The sequence below is a fragment of the Nanorana parkeri genome, unplaced genomic scaffold, assembly GCF_000935625.1.
Source record: "Nanorana parkeri isolate BGI_ZX_2015 unplaced genomic scaffold, ASM93562v1 scaffold36, whole genome shotgun sequence".
Taxonomy (NCBI): Eukaryota; Metazoa; Chordata; class Amphibia; order Anura; family Dicroglossidae; genus Nanorana; species Nanorana parkeri.
The window spans coordinates 18,663-32,058 of NW_017306304.1; the positions used below are offsets into that span (position 1 = coordinate 18,663).

General features: G+C 40.8%; 1 protein-coding gene across 1 annotated transcript in view; it reads left to right on the top strand.

Moving 5' to 3' along the window:
• LOC108798063 (calcium/calmodulin-dependent protein kinase type II subunit delta-like) overlaps window positions 1–13,396 on the top strand; it is a gene marked incomplete at its 5' end in the record, with an annotated part of 74,718 nt that overhangs the window by 18,183 nt on the left and 43,139 nt on the right. Inside the window, 5 exons of the mRNA XM_018569777.1 lie at window positions 218–320; window positions 4,432–4,515; window positions 8,349–8,443; window positions 8,654–8,776; window positions 9,603–9,686. Of these exons, the coding sequence (XP_018425279.1) occupies window positions 218–320; window positions 4,432–4,515; window positions 8,349–8,443; window positions 8,654–8,776; window positions 9,603–9,686 (489 nt within the window). The remainder of the gene's footprint in view (window positions 1–217; window positions 321–4,431; window positions 4,516–8,348; window positions 8,444–8,653; window positions 8,777–9,602; window positions 9,687–13,396) is intronic.

Genomic DNA, 13,396 nt, shown 5'->3' on the forward strand with positions numbered 1-13,396 from the left:
CTCAGATTATTTTATAGAATGTTATTTTTTTTAAAAATATTTTTTTTAGAGAATTATAATTCATCTTAGAAGTCACTGTTTCATTTTAATGTGAAGAGCAATACATTCTAATTGAAAGCACAGACTTTACACAACATTTACATTGTTAGATTTATTGACCTGCATGGACTGTCTTCGCTAACCACAAAATTTCTCCTATTTTCTTTATAAATAAAAGCCTGAAAATTTGCTCTTAGCTAGCAAATCAAAAGGTGCAGCAGTAAAACTTGCAGACTTTGGACTAGCTATTGAAGTTCAAGGAGACCAGCAAGCATGGTTTGGTGAGTATTTACACATCTTATTTTGTTTTACTAATTTGCATTCAGTAAATTTTTTTTGTCTGTTAAGCGGCCCACAAGCCATAACCAAATTGCAGGTTGCTGATACCACAGACTTTTGGGTATGAGAAGTATGCTTGCTTTTGTGGTCAAGCCATAACCTGACTCACCCAGGACCCAGTGACATCTGATATGTTGAAAGGGAAAGTGGTATGTACTGTACATTGAAACCACATTCTTTCACTAAAGATCTTATTGTACAGCCAGCATATTCTTATTTGTTTTGTATTAGTGAGTGATTTAGTGATGTGGGATTTATTTGCAGAAGGTGGTCTTGGGGTCTCTTAGCAGCTCTCATTGTCACTTTAATGTCCTGTACTTCCCCACCCAGAGCTACTTGTCAACACAATGTCTGTTGTTCCCACCAAGGAAATGACAACTAGCCTTAAATGTGTTCTGCATCATGTGATCTGTGGCAACTTGATCACATAAGGCAGAGAGGAGAAAGATTACACTAACACTTCCCCCCAATTAAGAAGGTACCACAATGGCAAATGTGCATTTATACTCCTCATTCTTCATTTAAATTATGCCCCAGGTGGGGGAAAAGGTGTTGCCCTTGCTTAACCCCCTCATACTGCTAGATATACCTACCACTAGCTTATCTGATAAAATGCCTCAATGTATGCAGAAGGTAAAACCCATCCACTGCTCTGCCCTGCAACAAATAGGTTGTTCGTCACAGTGCATATGCACAGTAGTGTGAAACTACACTACTGGCAATGCAGCTTCTTATGGGAAATTGTTTTTGCTAATTAAACTGACAGGCCTAATGGATAGCAGCTTAATTCTTTGAATTGCATACTTGCCTTAGACGTTGTCAAACAAATTGGGCAACCCTATGCCAGTATTTGCCCTAATACCACCCAGTTCATTCACCAAATACGATAAAAAAGTGGTATGATTTTAGCTCTGAAAATAACCAATTCGTAAATAATGGCCCTGCATACTTTTCCTAATCTAAACCAAATGTAGAGATCTGTCCTGCTGTTTTCAATTATATATTTGTATATATGCATTTTATAAGGTATATTGCTGTATGCTTTCTTTATTTTGCATCCTGCAGTTTAGTTGCAGTCTTACACTAATAATCAATAATAAACCATTTAAACGATGCAGCATAAGTTACAGTATAGTATGTTTTACAATCATTGTAACACACACTGCAATGTGACAAACCCTCTATCCTGGCAAGCACATATAGAAAACACTCTAAAGGTGCCCATACACTGTACGATTATCGTACGAGAATTGTGGGAAATCCCGCGATCGTACGATAATCGCAAAGGAAGTGTATGGAAGTCTTCCGTCGAACAAGCAGGCTTCAAAACCCTCTGAGAATCGTACGATTCTCGGCGGGTTAGTGGCCTGCTTGTTCGACAACTGCCGAACGGGCCGGTGTGCGCACGTGCACACTGCCCGTTTGCAGTCTTCGGAAGCCCGCCCCTCATTGCAGTCATCGCAAGCCCGCCCCTCAGGGGGTTGGACTTGCGAGGATCGCAAGTACGATCTGCCTGTCCAAGATGGGCAGATCGTACGAGCTTTTAATTAGCTTACAACCATCGCAAGACAAAAGTGTTGCGATGGTTGTAAGGTGTATGGGCACCTTTAGTCTGTATATGTTCTCTCTTAAGCACATAATTGTTGTCCCAAGAATGTGGACATTGGACAACATGCATAGAAATTCAGATCCTCGCCTATGACCTCCAGGCTTCTGTGGTGGACTGTCTAGGTTTATTGATAACTGTATCAAAATTTAGCAGCAGCAGTTATGCAGGAAACTGTAAATTTTATCTGGTTTAAAATGGTTGTGTTGGATTTAAGTCAGTTGGTGAGATTTGTTCAGAGGCGTCACAAGGGGTTTGCAGCCCACACCAGGGGACACGATTTGGGAGGGTGACACCAAAATGACTGCCCGGATGCCTGACAGCTGCACGAGAGAGGAGGGGCGTCAGCATACCTTATCCCACCAAATGAACGTCCCCTGCTCTCTTTGCCGTATCCATCAACAAGATGATTGCCGGCATTGACGTGCTCGTGCATAATGATGTAATGTGTGACGTACGCATGGGTGACACCCGGCCTGGTGACGCCGCTGGATTTATGACTTGTGGATTGGCTTTGAATGTGATGAATAGATTTTGTTTGCTTAGATCAGTGGAGTCCAAACTGTGGCCCGTGTGCTGGATGCAGGTCTATGTTTGTTTTATGTTAATTTCATTGACGTATTTTTAGGTCTGTCTTCTAAGTAAAGGCCTTATTTAAATATGGTTTTGGTTAAAATAATGTTTTGTATTAGGACAAGTAGATTGTCGTGAGGGACAAGTATATTGTAATGAGTGACAAGTTTATTGGTCCCCGCTTTAGTCCTTGTACAAGTATATATTTTTTTTATTTCAACACCACTGGACTAGGACATGTGACTAGGACATGTGACCATGCACAGCATCTCAGGGGAGGAAAATGCCTTTCCCTGAGATCTCATTAGATTACAAATGAGAGTTCCCTGCAATGCTCTGCTGATGTAACCTTCCCAGGATGCAACGCTTGGGCATAATACATCATTTGTGCCAAAGAGAACCAGGAAGTTGAAAAAAAAGAAATTTGTAGGTAAAATAAAAATATGTTTGTTTAGTGAATGCCAAATGATTCCATATCAGTATGCAGAGCTGCATGCTGATGTGATTTTTAGTCAAAGCGGGTAAAGGTCCACTTTAAGGACTCGATCCATATTGTGTTGGCACCATGCCCCATCTGAGGCACTGCAGCAAAATGGGTATTGGGCTTCATAAGAAAGGCTGAGGCTTGCAGTACCATAACTTGTATAAAATATAAAAGTAAATCATGATTGCTTACTGTTGTAGCAAAGCAATGTGAGCACATATATGTGAAAAGCTAGAGATTGTGTGTTTCTAATATGTTGAAGAGGAGCTCTTTGTACTGAAAGTTTAGATTGTAAGAGCCGACATTTACATATACAGCAGGTATATACTGACTTACTGGAAATAAAGATCCGACATTTACATACAGTACGGCAGGTATATACTGACTTACTGGAAAGGCAATGAATTCCCTCTCCTACTTTAAAATGCTACATTTGTAAGGCAGGTAGGACTTGCAGAGTATTTTTGTATATTCTTCAGATAATGTAATTCTTTATAATGACATTACAGCGCCTTTCACTGAGTGCTAGTTATTTTATGCAGCTGTGGAATAATCACAAGGCTAACAATCCATTTTAAACTGAGATAGACAGTCTTCACAATCTCCCTATCTTCTGTTCCTTACATGCTGGTTGTAAGCCAGAAGCCAATGAGTCATCTTGTGTGCATATTTACCATTCAGCAAGCTCATTTGGCAGGCAGCACTTTACACTTAGTCTGAATGTGAATTAAATGATCTCAGTATTGTTACTTTCAAAAGCACTTTCTATTTTTTATAGTTGTATCCCTTTACCACTTACACCTGTTTACTTTTCTGAAAGGTAGAAAGTAGGAAACACAGCAACCAATAGAATTCATCTTGGTTATAATGAGGGTGGTTATCTTTTAGTATATTTAAAGTTAGTCTGGAGGAACAGAACTGCAATAAACTAGATACTTGTTAGCTGCCATGCTTTGGTATAAGGACAATACTGTATTTCCTGCATTGTATTGTATACAGTGAAAGTTAATGAGTAACAAAGGCGTTTAACCAAACTGTTACTACTGTATCATAGTGTTTCTGTTAGCTACAGTAAAATACAGGACCCCAGTATGTTGACTATATCAAAAGGACACATTCAGGTAACATACAAAGAAGTCGTTTTGGCAATCCAAATAAATGCACATGATAATTGTTAATTAGGAAACAGTATGACCCCTTAAAAATGCATTCTGCAAACCTACACCAGATGCCTTTTGGCAAACCGTAGGCAAGATGTCACATGAGTTTTAGTTAACAGTGACTTTCTTTTGCATCTCTTCCTTACAACTTGTCCTTTGCACATTAACACTCTTCATTTATTTTGTCTTGAATGTATTTCTTTGACACTTTCATGTGTTATTTCTTTTAGGCTTTGCTGGAACTCCAGGATACCTATCTCCAGAAGTTTTACGAAAAGATCCCTATGGGAAACCTGTGGATATGTGGGCATGTGGTAAGCCATTTTGCATGGAAGTAGATCAAATCTACATAGCGACTATTGAAACCAAACATTCTGCTGACATTTAGGGGGTTATTCTCAAAGCTGCCGACGGCAGCCCAGTGAATAACTGAGGTGAAGTGAGCCGAACACAGTTCGGCTATTCACTTCAGCCCTGTACGCAACCGTACATTGGCTAAAATCATCTGTACATCGGCTGGCTTCGGTCTGGCAAACATTTATGTCAATTTTCTAAATTTTCTTGTAAATCTAACAATTCTGGTTAACGTTGTAACTTGTTCAACTTTTACAACACATGTATTCTTTATTGTACTTTATAAACTAAGTGACACATTCATTGTAGAGGGTAATACATTGACATGATTTATTCTATTAAGTATGATATTCTATATACACAGCACATAACAGACTGGTTCTGCTGCTCTTGGTATTAAATAGAGATGCACAACCATTTCTATTATAGTGGTAAAGAGGATTTATTTGAAGGACTTTTCACTTAGCAAATATTATTTCTAGAGCATATCAGATAACATCAATACTAGAATCTTGCATAGAACTTTCACATTGTACCTAATAAAGTCATATGGCAAAAGACTTGTGTAGATTTATTAAAGTTCAGCTTGTTTCCTACTGCATGAACACAGGAATACAAATAATTGGTCTTAGGCAATTCAGTTTCATTAAATTTTTTTCTACCTTGCTGCTGCACTGAACTGGGAGCTATAGGCGTTGCTGGATCCTACCTGCTGATTTGATATAGTTGGCTACATGACCAGTCCCTGCCAAGCCTGTTAGTCAACCGTACTATTGAGCTGAGTTCAGAACACTCTTGACCTAAATAATAGTCTATTCCTAGCTACGAGCCCCAGTTCCTGAGGAATCCCCAAGTTTCAGTTTCTAGGTGTCCCTGTGTTTCAAGTTTGCCGATTTCCTGACTTCCACTGTTCCTGAGTTGGTGCGCCTCCTGCACTCCTGTGCCTCCTGAGACTGTCACCCTGAGCATTCCTGTGACCCGACACACATGGAGTTCAGTCTTGAATAGATGGGTTACGCAGGTATCTTCGAGTACAAGGATCAAACCTCTTAGGCAAATTTGATATAGATCTTAACTTAACTTAAGGAGAAATGTTTTATTAGCCCCTTGGACCTTGTAATATGAGTGTCTTCTGTTGTCTAACTGATTGGCGTCCTTTCATACATTAGTCTAAACACATTTTATGAACTCTATCACACCTGGAATAGGCGATGTTAAAAATTGCCTTTTGGTAGTTCAATACTAGGTGAAAATTGAAACAAAACCTCACCGATGTGTAGTCCTGAGTTGTTCTGCAGACAATTTATGACAGGGCATTAGGGCATTTTATGAGAGGGCCTATTTAGGAGTCTTTTGAAGACCCTGCCTATGGAGATTTTATGACACCCCTGCATTCCATCTATTTTCTCTGCTTTGTGTCCCTAAGTTGAGCTGTGTTCTGTAAAGTATGCCTTATCAAATATGTTACCTTTTCTGGCTGCCAACCACTGACATGATATTTAAGTCTGGTGGTTTTTGTTATTAACTTGGGAATTTTGGAGACATAAAGGTGGCACAGTGTTCATTCAGTGCAACAGTCTTCTTCTTCAGACCTCATTATTGTCACACTCTAGTCTTGCTACAGTTTAGGCAATCTTTTTGGGGCTCTTTGTGAGGAGGATTTGAAATCTATCCCTTGCTTTAGACTTGCTTATGTATCTTTATGTGGGTTCTCTTTTTGGGCAATCTGGGCTTACTTGTAGGCGAAACACTCCTTTTGTATTGACTTTCAGGCTTACAAGGGAAAAGTCTGCACTTACTCTTGCAGCTAGGCACATCTTAATCCCACATTACCATTTTAAAATGTACACCCACTAGGAGTTTTGATGATGCAGCATAGAGTGGAAGCAGTGTGTGTCCTCAATCTGTGCCAGCAGAATAATTTTTGAAAGAACAACATTATTTGCATACTTTGTCTGCAATGCGACATGCTTTTTATAAAAGGAGGGGTCTGCTCATATGCAGCAATATGGCATGTTTTATACTCAAACCACCATTGCTTTTTTTCATCAAAGGTGGGGGATGCCTGATGGCTTTCACATAGATTTGGGAAACCTGCATAGCTATGCCTGGTGCAGGCGGTAGTATCACAAAGTTACAAAATAATGTTTAACCTAGATTCCTTCTCGACTCTTCACATCTTCCCATGTCATAGGAATGTTGGAAAGATGTATTTCAGCTATTCAGGAATTGCTGTCCTGGGGGTTATCATTTCTGTTCTTCCAACTAAAAGGTTTCAGGGATTGTATTAAAACCTGTTTACAGTCCCAAAACCCAAAGAAGCCATTCGATCCATTTTGGACTTAAAGGCACTCAGCGCTTTCATACATCCTTTAAAAGTTTCAAATGGAATCTTTCCACTCAATTATCGTCTACCATCATTGAGGAGACATCTTGGAACCGGAGAGATATGATTTTCTCAATACTGCTACAACTGACACATAAAGGGAGAACATATCTGCAAATTACATAGAAGCCACAAATTGCATAGTTTAAAAAAAAAAAAAACCCCAGACAGGGGGTTTTAACCATTCCATACACATTCTATTCCAGCTCTACAATTAGCCGAACCACCTTCACTAGGCTAGTGTTTAATTGCAGGGCCTGTGTGTGTGTGTGTGTGTGTGTAAGGGGGGCTCCGTCATGAAGCTTATTTGGGATGCTAATGAGGCATGCAAATTGATGTTAACTCAGTAGGCAGGGTCCACACATTCACAATCATTTTGCTTTAAGTATATCGGCTCTGTCTAAAAGTTGGAATTTGGCCATGGCCCCCAACCTACATATCACAGTACCATGGTGGGACCTCAGAAACCTGAAGCTTGTCTTTGCATAGAAAACATATGTGGCTCAGGCAGCAACAGGGAGCCATCATTTAATAGGGAAGGCATACGCTGGCACCAGCTTGTCCCAGCACATGTATGCATGCACTAATGCATGCATGTATTTTTGTATATCCTATGATCTAGAATAATAAATGAAAGCATTACCACAACTTAGGGGTCTATTCACAAAGCTGCCGAAGGATCTAGCCATAGCTTCGGCCAATTCTTCAGCTAGCTTCGGCCCCAGGACCCCTTCGGTTCAGTAGAACCAAAGGGGTGCTGTACGGGCTATTCAGTATAGCCCGTACAGCTCCCGAACGTGGCCGAGCGGCTCAGTCGAGCCAAACGCATATGCCTCGGCTCGGCTGAGCCGCGCTGAAAGCCGAAGCTGGCCAAGCGATACCTGCTAACTAGGGACACTGATCTCCAAACAGCAAACTCTTCCGGGCGCTCCGGGAGTCTCCCGCTCCCGGCCACCAAGGAGAGCAACACTGCTGTGCTCCGTGTCAGAATAGAAAAAAAAAATTTTGACCATTGGAATGCATTGCTAGATTCCTATTGGTTATTTCAATTTGCAATAGCCAATAGAAAACTAGCATTGTACCCACCCTCTATAGCTCCGCACAATCATTTTCTATTTACTTTTGTTTAACTGTTTTAACAATTTTTCTGTTCTGCTCGGTCCCTAAGATCCCATGCTCAGTTGCAATTAGCTATTCACTCACTGCTGTTCAGCATCTATGAGAATAGGCCGAACATTTACTCATCTGCTCGATCTATTGGTGGGAATGCTGTGCATACAGCATTCGCCTTGCTATACACTGGGCGTAATGTTAATAAATTTGCCCCTTAGTGAAGCTACGGTATGCATTGGCTTTCTTGCAAAAATGTATGTTTTTTACAGATATTCTATTTCTGTCTTTACACAGGTGTGATCCTTTACATTCTTCTGGTGGGTTATCCTCCATTCTGGGATGAGGACCAACACAGACTGTACCAACAGATAAAAGCTGGAGCGTATGATGTTAGTATTTATTGGTGTATTCTTACAGGAGTTCAATGTGTTTGGTGGCAAACCTCTCAATTCACTATAGTTGTTTGTGTAAAACTTCCCAAAGAATCTATCACAAATTGGAGCCTCTGGACTTCTTTCAGAGCAACTTATCCCAGCTTTGAAAACCCCTGTGTATTTATATAAATATAAGTAACATTTCTTTTTTTCGTTGTCATTTAGTTTCCATCACCAGAATGGGATACGGTGACTCCTGAAGCCAAAGATCTGATTAATAAAATGCTTACAATCAATCCAGCCAAACGAATCGTTGCCTCAGAAGCTCTAAAACATCCATGGATCTGCGTACGTTTATAATAATTCAAACAACATACATAATGCATTTGAATTTTGTTATATAAAACAATATTAGCTAAACTCAACATAAATATAGGCAACACACCTGGGTGATTTAATAAATGTAAAGAGGCCGAGGTGAAGAACTAATGACTTCCAATCGTATGCAAGCAAAAATACTGTTTTTCTTTTTTTTTCTTGCACATGCTTGGGTATTCTTTGAGAAGTGAATTTTCACCACATTCACTAAGTTAATGGAAACTTCCCCTGCAAAGTGAAAATGTCCTTGCAAAGTGAACAGCCTGTTTGCCTTTAGTAAGTCAACCCCATTCTGTCAAATCCTACAAGCATTCAGGTTTAAAAATAGAAGTTGGTACAGCAACTTCTAGTGTTGGATGGTAATGGTTACTGTATAACATATTCTACTACTATATATTCATAACTGCCTAAATATGCAAATTATCTGTTTAGTTGAGGTAATTAGTTGTAGATGGTTGCTTAAGCTCGCAAGGATTAGCAAGTGAATTGCTTTTACAGTGGAATGATTACTTGATAGATCTCCATCTTAGTAGAGTCTTTGGCTGGCGATACACCTTGCAGTCTAAATAAACATTCATCTTTATATCTACCAAAACTTATATGAAAGCCTACCAGATTAGATGCAAATTGAGTGGATTGTTGGGTAGGGATTCTAATGCATTCATTTTGGTAAGTCTAAAGAAGAGTTTAAGGAGATTGAATCACACATTCAAGAAAATGTCTATATGTTTGAATAATATGTAAATATTATGTATCTGCTTCTTTATAGTCATGTGATTGTTTTTTTTTTTTACAGCAACGTTCTACGGTTGCCTCCATGATGCACAGACAGGAAACTGTAGACTGTTTGAAGAAGTTTAATGCCCGGAGGAAGTTGAAGGTAAGCAGGATTATAAAGTGGACCTTTACCCCCTTTAACTACAAATCACATCAGCACACAGCTCTACATGCTACATGAGATCATCTACATCCTTGGTTCTCAACTGGTGAGTCGTGACCCAAAAGTGGGTCGCGACCCTATGTTCAGTGGGTCGCCACGTGCCTTCCACTTTTCTAGGTGAGAGGCTCCTGAGCCTCCCCCTAGCGCAACACTGTCGGTTCTCGTGCTGAGCAGCCATTCAGAACATGCTGCCTGGCGCCGATTGTCAGCTTGAGGTGGGATGGGTTGAAGCTATGCCTCTACAGCTTCCTCACGTCTCCTGTAGAGGCACATGGACCAGAGTGACATCACATTCTGGCTCCCGGCACTCTACAGGGCGCAAACATTGTACAAGCAATTCTGGTGTGGGAGGTGCATTGCATTGCCATTCATTTGAATGGCATCCCAAACACACCTCCGGCCCACAGTTCAATAGCCTGCCCGGAGCGCCTGGTACTGCAATGTCATGCGTTCCATTGCAGTGCGACTTGGGTCGCGCATCAATGTCACAGGACAAATGTGGGTTCTGAGGTTACAGGTTGGGAACCACTGATCTACATTCATTAGCTAAACAAACATATTTTTATTATACTTACAATTTTTCCCCCACTTCCTGGTCCACTTTGGCACAAATTATGTAATAGTGCCCAAGCATTGCATTCTGGGAAGGTTACATCAGCAGAGCATTGCTGAGAAATCTCATCTGTAATCTCATGAGATTTCAGGGAAAGGCATTTTCCTCTCCTGAGATGATGTGCATGGTCACATGTCCTAGTCATATGTGCCAGAGTTCCAGAAAGTAAAGGGAAATCTAGTAACCTGCCCTTAGTTAAAATGGCCACTGTCAAGACTGGAAACGAATAATAAGGTATTCAAAGAATAAAAAGCCAGCAATTATCTAGAAGTACCTGCTTGCAGAATGTCAATACTAAACTTTTCTAAAGGTGCCTTTATTGTTATTTTGAAGATATGGGTAAAGTTACTCAGTAAGGCCAGAGTTTTTGACCAATACACTATTTCTGTCATTTTTAATACATTACTTATAGCAGGGAAATTAATTCACGGTCAAAGACTGTGGATGAGTTTGTGGCGGCTTCCCTTGTGCCGTAGCTCACCTCCGTGTGCCTTGCCCATGTTAAAGATGGCCGCCGCATTATGAACCTTATTAAAGATGGCTGCCACATTATAAACCTTATTAAAGATGGCCTCCACATTATAAACCTTATTCAAAATGGCTGTCATCTCACGGCTGGCTTCGGCCACTTTCAGAGAGATCAGCGTCCCTGGTTACTAGCTAACCAGGGACGCTGTCATTACACACTGAGAACGGCCTCTCTGTGTTCTAAGTGTGTAATGACAGATGGCGTTCCTGGTTACCTGGTATCCAGGAACGCCATCTGTCATTCCTCCCCCGGATGCTCTGGGAGTCTAATAGGCTCCTGCCTGCCCGGGAGAGAAACACTTTCTCCCAGAAAAGTTCACTCTGCTCGATCGAGCAGGGTAAACCTTTCCCTGCTCGGTTATTTATTTATTTTCTTCTGACATCGGAGCCGTTTGCTGCCATCAGAAGAAAAAAAAGAAATCACCATAGGAATGCATAGCTAGATTCCTATTGGCTATTTCAATTTGCAATAACCAATAGCAAACTAGCTATTGCACCCGCCCACTGCTGCTGTCAATCAGCAGAGGGGGACCTGCAGTTCTCCATCAGGTCCCCCTCTGGTGATTGACAGCAGCAGAGGGCCGGTGCAATAGCTAGTTTGCTATTGGCTATTGCAAAGGCAAATAGCCAATAGGAATCTAGCTATGCATTCCTATGGTGTGTTCGTTTTTTTTTACGGCTGCAGAACCAACCGGCCAATAGAAAACAGTTGGACGGAGCTAGCTATCACTGCTAGCTCCGCTTAATCGTTTTCTAATCTTTTTTTTTTTCTACTTTATTAACTATTTTTCTATTCTGCTCGGTACCACAGAGGGACCGAGCAGAACAGCCGAGCTGAATGCCGCTCGGCTATTTACTCACTGCTGTTCGACATCTATGAGAATAGACCGAACAGCAGCGAGTAGCCTGCCGGAGGTTCGGTTTAGCCGATCCAGATGTTGGATCGGCTAATTTGAACTCCTTCTGCACTTCGGGTCGACCCGAAGCCACCCGATGTACGGCTGATTTTAAGCCGATATACAGCTGGAATCATCCGCACGAGCCTGAAGTGAATAGCCGAACTGCCTTCGGATCACTTCGTTTGGGATCGGTCATTCACTTGGCTGCCTACGGCAGCTTAGTAAATAGACCCCTGTGTGTATTATGCCCTGTGTGTTGCGTTGTGTATTATGCCCTGTGCGTTGCGCTCTGTATTATGCCCTGTGTGTTGCGCTGTCTGTGTTATGCCCTTTTGCAGCCTGGATAATATCTATCTTAGTATATCCATAACTGAAATATCATTCTTGAGTAGGCTGACACTTTAATTAGTGAATTGCTGATTAAAAAAATATATCTGTATTCTTTTTTGATTATGCACTTGCTGCACTTCATTTCTTATCTATGTTAATTTTATTGTTATCGCTTTAATAAAAACATCGAACAAGTAAAAAAATATTACTGTATGGCTGAGATGATTGTAAAAAGCATGCAATTTGCCATTATCGTAGCATGTGAAAACCTAGGGAAGAATCACTCAAGGATTTTATTTAATATCATTTTTACAAAAATCAGTCAGTTTCCCTTTGCTTATCTAGTCTAAAATTAGGGGGAAAACTTGTTCTGATTGCATGTGACTGGCTAAAGTTATCCATGAAATGGCAGCCGGATTTTAAAGAAAACCTTTGAATAAACTCTCTTCCAGCATTTAGATCAGGGATGTGCGGTCAGGTGAGGCAGAGCCTCACCTAGTATTATGAAAGAAAAAGCTGCCAGCTTCAAGTCTGAAGCTGACAGCTTTTTCTCCATTCAGAGTGGCTTGTAACAGGTTACACAGCAGGGAAAGACTCTTTGCTGTGTAACCTGTTATGGATGGAGCGCTGCCTGTTAATTACAGGCGGTGCTGCATCTGGCTTTTGACAGCTAAGTTAGCAGCAGCGGGCTTCCTCACTGCTTGTGTAATCTAACATAGTGAGGCAAAAGCTGCAGCAGCCTCTACTTGGTGTTAGAGGCTTGAACTCTGTGGATGGTTTGGACCAATGGCAAAGCGCCATTGGTCAATAGTGTCCGTTAAAAACTAAATATGTAAATTCCCCAATAGGGTACCAAGGTGAGTACCCTATTGGGGAATTTAGTTTATAGGAGTTTTATGGTTACACATCAGCACATATTTAGTTTTTCTATCACAATGTCTATCACATTTCATTCACATCATTAGGTCTCTTTGAAGACCTTTTCCACTGGGTGGTTACCCATTTTATCATTTTTATTGCAACTCCCTGTTTTAGATATACACATATATATTTAATATTTATTTATTTATTTTCCATTCATTTAAACCTTTAGCGCTGTGACAACACCCACACTTCACCTTTACCACTTCTCATAGCAGCTTCAGGATTACTATTGATAGTCCACTTTCCATAAGCGCAGATCTTTGTTGCAATCATGGCTACATTTGAGCCACTGTTTGTATGGTGCTGAGCGAAAGGCAATTTAAGGCATCTGTCAGCATTTACATGGGTGTCGAGAT